Source organism: Melopsittacus undulatus, chromosome 1 (genome assembly GCF_012275295.1).
Source record: "Melopsittacus undulatus isolate bMelUnd1 chromosome 1, bMelUnd1.mat.Z, whole genome shotgun sequence".
NCBI classification, from domain to species: Eukaryota; Metazoa; Chordata; class Aves; order Psittaciformes; family Psittaculidae; genus Melopsittacus; species Melopsittacus undulatus.
Genome location: NC_047527.1, coordinates 102683068 through 102697253, shown reverse-complemented (window position 1 = coordinate 102697253; position 14186 = coordinate 102683068). Strand labels below are relative to the sequence as shown.

Genomic DNA, 14186 nt, shown 5'->3' with positions numbered 1-14186 from the left:
ACCTTTGATGTTGGGGAGCACTCGCTGAGGAGCGTGAGCACAGTGTTGCTGTTGTTGGCTTTGCTCTCCCAAAGACCCCCTGGGGACACAAAGGTCCTTCTAGTTACATCCCCACCCTTGCTAACAGTTCCTCTGCATATTCAGGCACCATAATTGATCGGGAAAGATCTCATGGCCAAATCCTTAAGAGATTAAATAAATTATTAAATAATTTATAAAAAGGGTTTGGGTTGGTTTTGTTTGTTTAGAGCTAGTTGATGCTATTTCTTGAATAGTTGAAAGTTTTGTGTGTTGTGCTCTCCATCACAGTATTATAGAGAACAGACACCATCATCACGTCTACTGATAGAAACCAAAGGATGTTGAACAAACGTTTGTCCCATCCCTCCAAGCCACTTGCATTTGGCTCTTTTGGAAATGTGAGGTGAAGACCAAACAGCTAACATCTTTCAGACTCAGAAAAACCATGGTCATCTATAGGATGGGTGCTGCTGAAGACATTATTGCCCTTCCAGGTCATTGACAAACCACAGTGCTATTCATGTACTACAGGTAGAAAATAAATAAATACAGATATATTATGCAAAAAATATATGATTGTACACATAATACATCTGAGGTATTACCAATTTAAATAAGGTTCCATGCTAGTTCAAGCTTCGGTGCCTAGTTAAATTCTGGAATTCGCAATAAATAGATGAAGAATGAGTATGTATATAGTGTATGGATCTCTTCTGTAAACCTTGTCCGATTTAAACGCAAGAGCCTGCTGGGCTAACTCTTACGCAAACCACAAATTTTCACAATAAATACAGCTTCAAAAAGTTGCCTTAAAAAGTTCCTGCAACACTGAAACGTTCCCAGAAGGGGCTGTGTGTACGACTGGCAATGTTAGCGAGGAGTATTTCTCAACAGGTCTTTTCATACAAAACACAAGGAAACTCGTACGTGAAAGTCCTTTTCCCTCCCTCCCCACCCCACCCCATCATGAAAGTTTAGAAATATTTGCACAAACAGTGAGAGAACTGATTGTAGCTGCAGTATGTCAAAATGTCCACGTTCTACAAAGACCAAAAATAGTTTGTTTGCTTAGAAAGTCCTTTTCTGTTTGTTTTTTTCCTCCTTACTTTTGAGTAACACATCATCCTTTTGGTGCAAGTTTGCCCGCTTCGATTTTCCTTCAGGCTGTTCCTTGCTGCTCAAGCCACACGGGCATTTTACACTTTCACCGTCTCCATCAGCGATGACTTGATGGCATCCTCCAAAAGTTGATTGTCTGTGAAAGGGGCTGGGGTTTCGGGGACGGATTCAGACAAACCGATAAGGGACTCCAAGAAACAGGAGCCCTGGTCTCCAGCTTGTGGGAAACCTGGAAAATTAGGCAACTGAAACTGTAACGCTGAGAAGTTATCAAGGTTCTCGTACTCCTTTAAGGAGTTGTAAAGGGGTCCCAAGTTATAGTCTGAGAAGGACTGGAAGAAATCCAAGGAGTCAGAGGAAAGGCTAAGGTCAGCATAGCTCTTGGAGCAGGGCTCACCCGGGGATGAGGTGCAGCAGGACAGTCCATCGCACCGTGCATGAGCAGCATCCTCCAACAAACCACCACCGTCCTGGTTGGCATTCTCATCCAGGCACTCGGAGAGGTGGGACAAGTGGCCAGACACAGGCTTAGGCTCATCGCCATGGTCCTCAATGAAGAAATCGGTGGGGTGGAAGCAGCTCAGGTCATCATGACCATGACCACCCTCTTCCTCAGCATCTGAGTCATTGAAGTGGAGGATGCGTGCCAAGCCATCGTCATCCACATCTGACTGGGATTTGTCGGAGGGGAGGCTCTCGTAGGGCTCCTCCAGGTCCTCACTGGGGTGGGAGGAAATGGAGGAGTCTGTCATGTCACTGCTGCAACTGTTCTCCCCCAAGGCCTCCAGGTCAGGGCTGAACTGGAAGGCGGGTGCAAGTGGCACTGCACGCTCCTCCAAAGAGCCCTTCCCTGTTGAACATCCCAACTGTGGGAGCCGTTCCCGAAAGGGGGGCTCAGCCTCTGCCACCTTCTCACTGCTCTGCTGCTGCTTCTCCAGCTCCAGCTTCATGATGGTGTGGATGAAGTGGGTCTGCACACGGGCCTGGTTGAACTCGATCCTGCCCTCAGTATTGCCGCAGCCATCCTTGGTGCAGCCACAGGGGAAGGAGGTGTGATCCATCTGGCACAGGGAGAAGCAGAGGTAGAGGGTTAGGACCAAACCTGGCAACACAGAATTGAAACCACCCACAACTCACCCACCTTGAGGAACCATGTAACAGCTGAGGGTTTTAAAAGCAGGCTACAAAACCAAAAATAAATAAAAAAGGCATCCTGTTCTTTTGAAGGGTTATCATAAAAAAGTTGGGCTTCTGTAAAACTGAAGTTAAAAGATTTCAAAAAACCAACATATAATGTTCCGAAAGAAGACATAAAGGGGCAAACGTGAGTTTTTTCTATATTGAATCATGGCATTTAATACGTGATCCGTATCATGCAGTTCTGCCACTTGCCGAGATAAGGACAAATTGCCCAACAGGCATCTGCAGCACCTTTATGTCCCTGTTAGCAGCAGCCGCTAGAGGGGGGCTGTGTCCTACTCATGGAGCACCCGTGTGCACCCCTGTGTGCACCCACCTGCCTGTGCACAGCCACTCTACGCCAGCCACAGCCTGCAACCACAGCACCAAGGGAGCCAGAGGCACCCTGAATACAAGATATGGCTCCCCAGGCACAGCTGGGCAGGCACCCGTAACAAATAACATGAATAATAAGCTAATGGAATAGAGGTGGTCTGCACAGCTAGCTGTGGGCTGACACTCAGCTGGCACTCCCACGTTTGCCTGCACACGCTGGGAGTTGTGACACACCAAGGGAAATAAAACTAAAAATAAAAGCAGGGGGAGGAGGAGAAATCACAGCCTCGAGTGAGGAGCAAGAAGCTTTCATTTGCAAAGGCATTCCCACGTGGCCAATCTCCAACAGGAGACCAAGCAGGTACAATTATTGTGGGGGGAGAATGGGTGGGTGCATTCGCACTGCAGGCTTGGGCACATCTCCATGGCTGCAGCAGCAGCATGGGGATTGCTGCACGTGTGATTTGGGAATCAGATGCTTCTGAGCAGCGTCTGCTTTGCAGCCTGGGAAGCATCTCCGAGGGCATTTCTTGCCTGCTTTGCTCTGAGCACAGATGGGAACAGTTGTATTTTACAGGCTGTCCTAAATGTATCCTGCTTGCTCAAACCCTTCCTGCTACAAGGCAGACGTCAGCTAGAGCCACAGCTTTTCCCCCATGCCCAGAGGTGAGGGCAGTACCTGACATTTGATGCCTGCCAAGCTGCAGCTGCAGGTCTCTGGGTCGCAGACCTCCCGGCAGTCGCAGCCGCAGTCCTCCCGGGACAAGCGGATGTTGTGCAGCTCCCGCTTCTCCTCCTTGTCGATCTTCTTCACCCCCACGGCTTTCAGCAGTGCACGTCTCTTCTTGGCAGGGTAGGGCTGGAGGAAGAAGCCGTCCTCCAAGTCCACGTTGCTGACGTCGATGTCATCATCAGAGATGTCTTCAATAGTGAGCTGGTTGGCCTCCTCTGACTCCTTCGTGCCATTCATGGTTAGCTAAGGGCAAAAAAAATAGGCAAAGCATTAGAGATGTGTTGGGACAAAGAGCCATCAACACCCCCAGGTCAGGAGAAACAACAAAGGAAGTATCTCCCCCCCCATGCTGGTGGATGACAGGACCAACATCTGTGTCAGAGCCCCCAAAGACTTGACAGACACCTGACATGTAGAGTTCAGGGTCTTTTCCATCACTTTTCAAAGGTGGAGAACTGAGCTGAAAATCCCACACAGGAGTCTGTGTTTTTCTGGGACCCAAACAGGGTTAAGAACTAATGCCCTCAGGTCTCAGAGAGTCTCCTACAAAAGACTGGCCATTAACTAATGACATCCACCAGCTCCTCATCAACCCAGCCCCATGCTCCTATACTCACTTTCCATTTCAATGCCTCCAACTTCTCCTCTTTTAATTTCTCTTCCAGTTTCACCCGACGAACGTTTTCCTGTTCCTTTGAAAACTCTGCTAGCGTGAACTGCCGGGAGGAGCTGTGTTTGCTCACCATCCCCAGGGTACAGCCCCCACGACTAGGCACGCTTGTGAACCCCTGGCAGCGTGGGAAGTAAAACACAGTGACCCGGTCAAACTCCACATTGTTCTTCTTCAGTCGCTTGGATTTCTTCAGGATAGATGTGGCTAAAAATGGGGGAAGAAAGAAACAGCACAAAGTCAGTACTGCCATGCCGCAGGCAGGATAGAAATACTACAAACAGTCTGTAAGTATTACAAACAGGCAGGATGTGCAATTACTCTCTCAACAGAGACACGATGGGACAAGGTTACAACATCGCTTGATGGCTTCTGGTGTTTTTGAAATGTTAGATCCTAAGGTTGGATGAGGCTGGAGAGGAAACTAAGCCAAATCCTGATGTGCATTGGCATCACCGATCAGATTCACCCTAGGAACCAGTTTCTGCTTCTCCTTCTTGCCTGACTTCCTCCAGGAAACATACATTTGCTTATTCTTCACATGCAGCAGAGTATAACAAACAAGTAACAAACTATCCTACATGACTGTCTTGCTTTAACCTCAAGCACCCTGCCCCACATTCAAGAAGCTCCTGCCTGCCAAAACACTGACACTCCAGTGCTGCATGGCTCCAGCTCTTGTGGCAGGGCAGAAAATAGCCAAAACGTCTATTCTTCTGGTACTTCCTTTCACCATCCACTGGGAGGAACTATGAATCTATAGTTTATTCTCAAGAGACTCATTTAATAGCAGCTGCAAAGATGTTAATCTTTATGCAGGTGATCCCAGGGTAAACATGGCAATACATGACTCTGGTTTATCTTAAACTGCTGAAACACGCTACACATCATTTAAAGCGGAGCCTCTCCAGAGATACCTGGTTCTGCACATTTGCACATGCAAACGTAGCAGATGAAGCAGGACTAATTAACCAGGGCAGTTTCAGAGTCAATGAGGTTCCACAAATATAGCTGGCCATGGAAAGCAAAGTGAAACATGGTGGTAGGTTATAGAGCTGCCTTTTCTGCTGCATGAGCATGTCAGGGACAAGAGCAGCTATGCAGAAATTCACTGGTGCGGTTTTTCGGTCCTATTCTCTCCTGATGCATAGATGCCTTGGTTGCATAAAAGCCAGAAAGGATTGGTGACTCCTGCAGAGCTGGATCTGAGCCCTCTCTGGGTGGCAGAGTCGCTGGCAGTCGTATGTGGGGAGCTAACCAAAAGGGATGCTGAAAACCCTATGGGCTCAGCTGGTTTGGCTGGCCCTGAAGGCTGGGAAAGTGCAAGACCGGACAGTTAGCTGCACCCATGTTTCACAAGTCTCGCTTGCCAAACATACAGCATTTCAGTTTCACATTAAAAAAACCCAAGTGTTCACCCAGCTGCATCAGCAGCTTCTGCTGAAGAGCTGGGGGTTTCACACTGCTCCCTGCAGTCACTTTGATGGTATCTTTGCACTGTGTATTGCATTTTCATAATAACCTTGACTCAATCTTCTAAAACATTAGCTCTTTATCAAAAGGCACGTTAACCACCGCGATCATCAGCTGAGCTGCTGCACTTTGGCATTTGCTTCTCTGTCCCTGCACCCCTCCTCCGAAATTGTTTTCCCATTCCTGACCCTTTTCCAATTGAGCCAGAGAATACAAAAAGTTCATTGTTTTGTCACAAAACCTGGGAAGACAAGCAAGAATGAGACTCTTTATTATTACAAGACTTCTAAAGCCTTTTCAGACCGCTGTGTGTTTGTGTATGTCTGCTAAGTGGACCTTAACTGCTATATACAGTGGGTGTTCAGCATAATTTACTAGGTTGGACTATTTCTTCTCTGTGAAGATGTTCCCCTATTGTATCTTTTGTTTTTCCCTTCACATGGCAGATAAAGAATTTTATGACCTTGCCTTCTGTGTGCTTTCCTAAAAGCTCTCAAAACTGATATTGCTGGGAAAACAAAATAGCATTTATCTGTACCAACAGCGGAGGCAATGTCAAACGTGTCATGTTCTTTGGCAAAGTACCCAACTTACGTAGGAAATGAGTTCTGAAATGGTAATTGCACCACTGGTTAATCATTTTTTAAAAACAGCGTTATGGGCCTTTGCTGTCTGTTTGGGTTCTGGCTATGGAATAGCTTAACAGAGGATTAAGGCATGGTGGGATTGGTCCACAGCACTGGCTTGGAGGCACCTGCATGCCTCTGCACACCCAGGTCCTTGGGTTTATATTCCTGGAAATTTGGACTTCAGCAAAAGCATTGTAAAGAATGATAAATGCTGGGAGGAAGGGCTAAGGAAGACTACCCTGAGGATGCTGGCCCATTACATAACCAAGATAAACTGGTGTAATGACAGGGAGCTGGCTGCTTCCACTCCTAAAGGTGTACTCCAACAGGGTCTTTGCATGGTGATAACCCACCATCCTGCTACAAAAAAAAAACAGAGGAAATTCTGATCCCAGGAAAGTGGCTGATGGAGATACTCACGGGTGAAGCTGGGCGTTAAGGCAGAGCTAGGCTTGGGCTCTCCACGGGAGCTCTCCTCATCTGTCTCCCAGCCTGATGATGCTGAAGAGGAGAGGGGGGAGCAGGAGGAGGAGGAGCAGTAGGTACTGTCATCCCCCAGCTCTTCATACTTCCTTTTCAATACCCCGCTCATGGTGACGCCGTACTTTTCATATAACTGGAAAACAAAGGAGAAACACAAACTAAAGCAAGGGAAATACTGGCAGTTTCTGGTGATGAGCAAGATGGCTTTAACTCCCAGCAAGGGTTCTACACCGGATCTACCTGGCCATGCAGGGGTGATTCCCAAAACGTGCTCCCTAGGAAAACTATACCTTGCTACCCTTGCTGTGCACACCTGCTGAACCTCGCTCCCTTTTTATGATGCTGCAGAAAAAAAAATTACTATTGCACACAACAAATTGTCCAGAAACCAATTCAATCAACACAAATGTTATCAAAGAGTAAGTATTACGTTGTGCTTACTAATTCTTTTATGTTAAATCCTCACCCAGATCGCTTTCTATGCAGTTACAGCTTTAACGTTTTGCTAATTACAAAAATAAGCCAGTTTGCAGAGAACAATCTGTTGGCATGATTTACTTGCTACAGCCCCCTGGGGAAACAGACTTATTAAATGAAGCACTGAAATACAAATATATCAACTGTGAAGAACAGCTCTTCTCCTCTTAGTGTCTTTCATAGTCAGTCCTCCATTCAATAAGCTATTCTTGTTTAGGCTGGGTTATGTATCAAGCATAGTAGCAATTAAAAACAACGCAGCTAATTAAAAACAAAGGAGCTCTGTACTTGCCTAGATTCCTAAATTTCCTGCATGCTTTTTCCCTGTTCATCTTAAAGAAAAAGGGGAAAAAAACCCACAACCAACCCAACGAAAAAAAAGAAAACACCAAACAACAAAAAACTTTGTTGCATCTTTAACCTTTGCTTTTATAAAGTTTGTGGGGGTTTTGTATCTTAAAATTACACAAAAGCTGCACACTTTGCCTACAATGGGCTAACCGATAACAGAGCCCACCTAACCTGGGATGTTCTTGCCTAGGTAATGGACTATTTCTCCTTTTAGATGCTGGCAACAGTGCACCAGATGCTCCTGCTTCAGCATAAATCACTGCTAGCTTATTTTGAAGCTATACCCACAGCTGAGACTCAGGCTGCTGCTGGACGAGCAACTTACTTTGACTCTATCCCACCAGGCTGTAAGGCACAACCACAGTGGGAGAGATGCAGCCCTAGCCCAAAAACCTCCTCCAGCAAGAAGGGAGAGCCCCTGTGACATGGGACGCTAGCAGCCACCTCACCAATAAAACCATAGGCAATACACAAACCCTAAAGCACCCCTAAAATTCAGATGACATGGGGATAGGCACATTCATCCCAGGGACAATGCAGATACAGGGGTGCCAAACACCCAGTCCCCATCCTCTCCTGCCAGCCAAAACTCCTCCACCAGCCAAATTTCTTCTTTCTAACTGTAGCACTTTCTCACCCTCTTTTGCATGTCTGAAGTTAATTTCAGTCGCTGAAAAAGAACAACCCCAAACCCCAAAAACCCAACAAAACATTAACCCCACCCTCCTGACAGCCCTGAGCAGGCGGTGCAGAAACCGCACCAGCTTCAAAACCTCCCAACCATGGGATCCTCAGTATCTCGATAGGGTCGCACAGTAACATGTAGCCGGATGGGAGCACACACTGTGCCTTCAAAGCCCTGTGCCAGCCCTCATTAATTATGTTTACCAACAGCTTCCCAGGAGACAATAGTCCCCTAAAAGGTCAAAAAAATCCTTGGGTGAAGTAGCACCAGCCTGAAGAAGTTGATCATTCCCTGCAATGCACATCTCTGGAGCCAGTGCATCCACTATAGCCCCCTGAACCTGTGGGCTGAGAAGAGGTGATCCTCTGAGTCCTTCCTCTTCCCTGGCAGTCCCACAGCTGTATGTGGTTCTGCCAGAGACGGGTTGCTGGGTTTTTGGCCTTAATCCAAAAGATGGGAGAAGTGGATTTGGCCACCCTCCAGCCCCAGCAGCACATGTCCTACCTGACACCTGGGTTAACCCCTTTTCTGCCTGCACCCTGTGAGCAAAGCAGAGCTCACAGGCAGCCACAATACCCAAACCAGCTACCTGGCTGCATTTACAAACTCTGCTCTGTTTTACATTTGCTTTAAGAAACCACCAGAGCAAAGAAGCCCTCCAAATCCACGGCAGGGGTCCAAACCAAAGCCTGAACTGCAGCCAGAGGTTTGCTCATCCCAGCTGACCCCATCATGCACCCAGAAGGGACAAAATCTTTACAAAGGAATCATGCACATGGCTTGAAAGAGCATCAGCTCATGCCACAAAGCGACTGCTCGCTGCTCCAAACCACACCTCACCTCCAAAGTTGCCAGTGAAGGATGCCACTGTCTAGCCAAGGGAAGGAGAAACAGGCTTCCCAAAAAGCCCATAAGACACATGTACAGTGGCAAATGCCCTAGAAGATGTAACGTTGACCACATCCAAGCCTTACAGGAGACACTGGAGGGTGGTGGAGCAGCCAAGATCATGCTGCTGAAATGGGGCTAACTCAAGCATCTATTTCTACAGAGATTTACGTGGTCTGCAGGACTGCCAGAGAAGCGAGAAGGTGGACACCACAACGCTGCAGAGCAATACAGTCCTGACACTCAGGTCTCCTGCAATGGCCTGTCAGGAGCCACAACTGCCCTCCCCTCCAAACCACATAGCAAGAAAAAACCCAAAGCGTTTTCCCCCAGTGACCTAACCAAATTAACATAAACCCTGAGCCAGAGCCAAGGCAAGCTGTGCATGAGATAGTATATTTTAAAACAAGAAATAAAATTGCACCATCATCCCTGATTCGCTATGTCTGGCAGAAGGATGAAAGGAGGCGTGTGCCTTTCCCATCTATGAGAATAAGCCAAATGCATGGAAAAAACCACCTTTGGCATGCTGTCTTATTCAAAACACCTATTGTTTTGTTAATGCAAAGTAGGTGTCGTGCAAACATGATTCTCAATGGGAAAAAACTGGTGAACCTGATGCCCACCAGCCAAAACACATTAATTTTCCCCCAGAAAGCCTTCCCCCTCTTTGTTGATTTATGGGTGTGACGTTTTCCAGGTTGAATTTTCAAATCTTTCCAAGGAGCTATAAACGATGTAGCATGTAGCGGGGCTGCACCCATTGGTGTCTACTTGCACCCGCCCCCAAAGCATCCTCCAGACAGGGGGTTTGCTCTCAAGGCAAAGATGATCCTCTCTTCCCCTTCTAACCCCAGCACTTGGGGGCAGAATTCAGAATCCACAGCAGTGATTTGGACATTGCCATGTCACTGAAACCACCGGCCACTCAGCCAAAAAAACCCAGAGGCAAGTTCAGATACAGGGAGGATATTTTAATTGCAGTAATGCTGCAAGCAATCTTAAACTTACACTGACATCTTATAAAGAAGTCCTCAAAATGTGTACAGCAGCATGGAAAAAAAGGTATATAATCTATGTATCTGTGCTCACCATTGCAAATCTCAGCAGGCACCAATGAGTGCAGGATTTTACCACCTTCTCTTTTTTTTTTTTTTTACATAACCTGAAATAAAATAATCCTATCTTCCTTTCAGTTGCCAAAAAAGACATTCTGTTCTTGGCTAAGACTTCTTACTCATCTATTTTACTGAAAACAGCTTTTGGAACAAGTACATAATGCAATGGATCAAACCCGCAGGAATTCCTCTCTGGCACCAGAACTCCCACTATCCTGGGAATACTTTCTAACAAATATTTAGCCCAGATGTGCATTCCTTTCTTTTTCTCTCCCTCTTTCTTTTTTTTTAAAAAAGCATTAAAGTTTGGGTGGGGGGAGTGGGGAAGTGGTGGCTGTCTAGTTTGGGGGGAAGGGAATCAAATCTGCAAAGTCCCATTTCTGGCTCTCAGCAAGTCGCAGGGTAAAGCCCTAATACACTGGAATGCGAGGAATTAATGTTTTAACTATCCTCCTCTTGGACGACGTCTCAACAGTAAATATTTCGAGTAATTTAGACTTAAGAAGGTTTGGCATTTGTTTAGCCAAGCACAGAGGAAGGCGACTACAACCGCTTCCAGTGTCCAGTTAGTCCATTTGTAAGAGACCTCACAAAGAGGCATCAAGGCTTTGTGCAGAAGTATGCAGAGAAGATGTTTCAGTGTTATCCTGTGGGGCTGTAGATGTGATTTGCACCGGGCAGGCGAACACAACAGTGCAAGCAAGACAAAGGGAACTTCTCCCAGCAAGTCCAGTGGCTCTGTTTGCTTGTGCCACAACTCCCACAGTATTGCAGAACACCTATAAGCAAGGAGATTTTAAATTTGGGGGTTTCTGTCAGTGGAGCATCCTAAAGAATGGAAGGATCTCAAATCTGCACATGAGCTATTGAAAGAAAACTTTCTTCTGCAAATCAATTTGAGTAAAAAGCAAACAAACAAAAAAAAAAAACCCAAACCTCAGTGCACTGCACTAAAAGTATTTATTTTCCAGTGACTTTTTGAGCAGGTCTGCCAACTTTACAATCACAGCCGTCTGCCTGCAGCCCAGGAAGCCAAGGTGGACTCATCCCAGCACACCAGGATGAGGGCTCAGGCGCCAGGAGCGAGTTAACAACTCTGCTGAGCCATGAGTCAGAGCAGCTCCTGCTCCCTCCCCCAGAGCCGCAGTGGCTGTGCAGGTCTAGCAGGAGTAAATATTAGTTTAAAAAACACCACTGCATATTTTAGCCAGGTACGGCTTCAAACACGACTTGTGGAGCAAACCTGCAGGGGTCTGGGGTCACTGCTGATTTACACGCCGCTGCTTATTGTGGATCACGCGACCTTGGTGCAAGTATCACCAAAAACTGGTGTGGAGCTGAACTTCCCAGTTAGCCATCCCAGATATTTGATGTCTAACACAGTGGTGATTCCGGTGATGCCTCTAGGTTTCTTAATAATCACTGCGCTATCAACACTGATTCATTGCTCATTCATTTAAGTCTTTTAATTCTTTGCATATTTACTTAAGTGGTTTCCCCAGTGCCGCTGTGACAGCCTCCACAATGACAACACTTCGGCGCTGACCAGGATCGCCCCACTGGGACCCTCCAGGGGACGGTACCGCTCATGTTCCCAGCCACACGAGCTGTGCTTTCCAGTTCAGACCAGATTATATTCACCCAGCTGGGTCTAAGGTTTCATAACCTTGCTCTAGTTAAAAATAGCCTGTGCCTACTATGCAACAGCAAAGCCCAAAGTACCCCGTGCCGTGGAGCAGGAGTATGAATCAGTTCGTAGCACCACGAGTTTATTCTCCTGCCAGAAACTGAACAGGCAAAACGCCTTCCCCGGGAAGAGCATCAGAAGCATTTTCTCCATCTACTAATTTCCAGAAGGCCACAAAGAAAAGGGCTCTTCAGATTTTTTTTTCTAGCAAGCCCTTACTTCTCGCTGACAGCTTGAAAGGTAAATAAGAAATATTAGCAAATACATTAAAGGTTATCTGACGCGGGCCGAATGAAACAAGGTTCAAATGTACTCGGTGCAGATTGTGCTGTAATAAATATGAAAACAGCAAAGTGTGCTTTGTCTAGGAAAATCCTCTATTTGATTACACCTCATGAATAATTCACACCAGGTTTCCATATTTGTCCTCCTGTAGGTACACGCTGTGCATTACCTTGCCTGCTATATATACGCACGCATTTCCTGCGCTGAATTATTAAAGGCTTGCCGGAGCTGCAGAGTCTCTCTCCTCACCGCACGGAGAACAAACGCACCATCCCCAAAATTAACCCCCTAACCTGGACGGGCCTCATCTGCAAAGTGCTCAGCAGAGGAACAATAAAAAGATTCTCACGGGGGAGGGACAGAAAGAAAGAGAAAGAAGAAAACGAAATAGGAACTACTGGCGAGTTCCCCGTAACAAACTGCCACACTCTGTGGTCTGAGGATGGCCGTGGGGGTTTTCTCCCCACCCCACCGAGGCGCTGTCAGCACAGACATTGGTGAGGCAGGGCTGCTTTAGGAAAGGGCTGTCCCTGCGTGTCAGCCTCTTCCTACAGCGACATTATGTAACTCGAAGGTGACAGACACTCCGAAGGATGCCGAGGGGGGGAGGAAGGGGCAAAATTAAAACACATACTAAAAGAACTTGGGAGGTTCCCCCCTCCCCAGTTTTTTCCCCTTTTCTCAGGTGCGCTGTAAAAAAATCCCGATTTTTTATTTCGGGGGATGGGGGGGGGGGGGGGGTGGGGGGCGCTCCCCGTCCTCCCGTCGGTCCATCCGTGCGTCGGTCGGTAGGTGTTGCTGTAGCGACGGGAAAGCATCCCCAGCCGCGCAGATTTGGGGAAGAGCAAGCCGGCAAGGCTGGTCTCCCCCTTCTCCTACCCTGCCGCCTTTCTTTCAACATCAGAAAATTGGAACCGCAGCCGTAAAGATGGAACAGAGCCTTATCTGACAAGGGGCAAACTCAGCGATACCCGAACAAATACAGAGGGATTTGTATGTGTCCACAGCACAGCCGAGGGCCGGCGAGCAGCGGAACCCCCTCCCCAGGACCGCAGTCCCGCTGCCCGGGAGCCTCCGGCCAGCGCCGGTGCCTCGGGGCTCCCATCGCCGGGGGCAGGAGCAGCCCAGCAGACGGCTCGGCGGCCGTGTAACCGACCCGGACCCTCGGCCGGCGGGCACCGCGGCGGGTCAGCGCCAGCCCCGCTCGTACCCGGACCCCAGCGGGAGCCGCTTCTCCCACCCCCGTTCCCCAGCACCACCCCGGCAGGGCCCTACCTCCGGCTGCGGCGGGTCCCGGAGCGGCAGGTCCGGCTGCAGCGGCGGCGCCTCCCGCTCTGCCGCTGCCGGGGCTGCGCCGCGCGCGCTGCCCTTTTTCGTCAGTGGAAAACTCCGGGCCCGTGACGCAGGCGGTGACAGGCGCGGGGCCGGCGCGCGCCCGGCCCGCCCGGCTTCCTGCTGCTGCTGACACCGACCGCCCCCCCCCCCCCCCCCGCACCGCACCTCCCCTCCCCGCGGGCGGGGCCGCTGAGTCAGGGCCGGCGGCACGCACCGCCCCGCCCCGCCCCGGCCCGGCCCGGCACAGCTGTGGGGATGGGGGGGGCACGAAGGGATGCGGGTTCTGATGAGGGGGTGTCCCATAGGGAGGGGGGAACAGCTTGGACTCCAAAATGCGTTTGAGGACTGAGGGGAGATGGGGATGCCCAAGCAAGCGTGGACCCCAAAACGGGTTTGGGTGCTTTAAGGGGTTCAGAGCTCACTAAGATCCCCCCCGACAGGCACAGCTTGGACCCCAAAAATGGTTGTGGGTCCCAATGGGGAGGAGGGGGGTATGTTGCACAAAGAGGCTGGGGAACAGTTTGGATTCAAAATGAGTTTGAGTACTGCAGGGGGCTGGGGTCCCCCAAGCAAGCGTGGACCCTGAAAAGGACTTGGGTGCTTCAAGGGGTTCAAGGGACCCATGGGCACAGCTTGGACCCCAAAATGGATGTGGGTCCCAATGGCGAGGTAGTATCCCACAAGGGGCTGGGCAACCACTGGCATAGCTTGGATTCC

The 14186-nt window shown here is 48.8% G+C and overlaps 1 protein-coding gene across 1 annotated transcript; it reads right to left on the bottom strand.

Annotated features, from left to right (window-relative positions):
* Positions 1 to 1119: 1119 nt before the first annotated feature.
* On the bottom strand, positions 1120 to 13552 carry CSRNP1 (cysteine and serine rich nuclear protein 1). Its single transcript, XM_034065750.1, has 5 exons — positions 13410 to 13552; positions 6581 to 6776; positions 4006 to 4265; positions 3335 to 3631; positions 1120 to 2201 (listed from the first exon to the last, which is right to left on the bottom strand). The coding sequence occupies exons 2-5, from the start codon at positions 6750 to 6752 to the stop codon at positions 1218 to 1220; spliced, it is 1713 nt and encodes a 570-aa protein (XP_033921641.1). The 5' UTR covers positions 6753 to 6776; positions 13410 to 13552; the 3' UTR covers positions 1120 to 1217.
* Between the last annotated feature and the right edge of the window lie 634 nt (positions 13553 to 14186).

What these genes read in the sequence shown, in the direction of transcription:
- CSRNP1 (XM_034065750.1), bottom strand. Translation starts at nt 6,752, where the DNA reads ATGAGCGGGGTATTGAAAAGGAAGTATGAAGAGCTGGGGGATGACAGT. An exon ending in TGGAGGCATTGAAATGGAAA is followed by an intron (nt 3,632 to 4,005) that starts GTGAGTATAGGA and finishes TTTTGCCCTTAG; the next exon opens with CTAACCATGAATGGCACGAA. An exon ending in TGGCAGGCATCAAATGTCAG is followed by an intron (nt 2,202 to 3,334) that starts GTACTGCCCTCA and finishes TCCCTGTGCCAG; the next exon opens with ATGGATCACACCTCCTTCCC.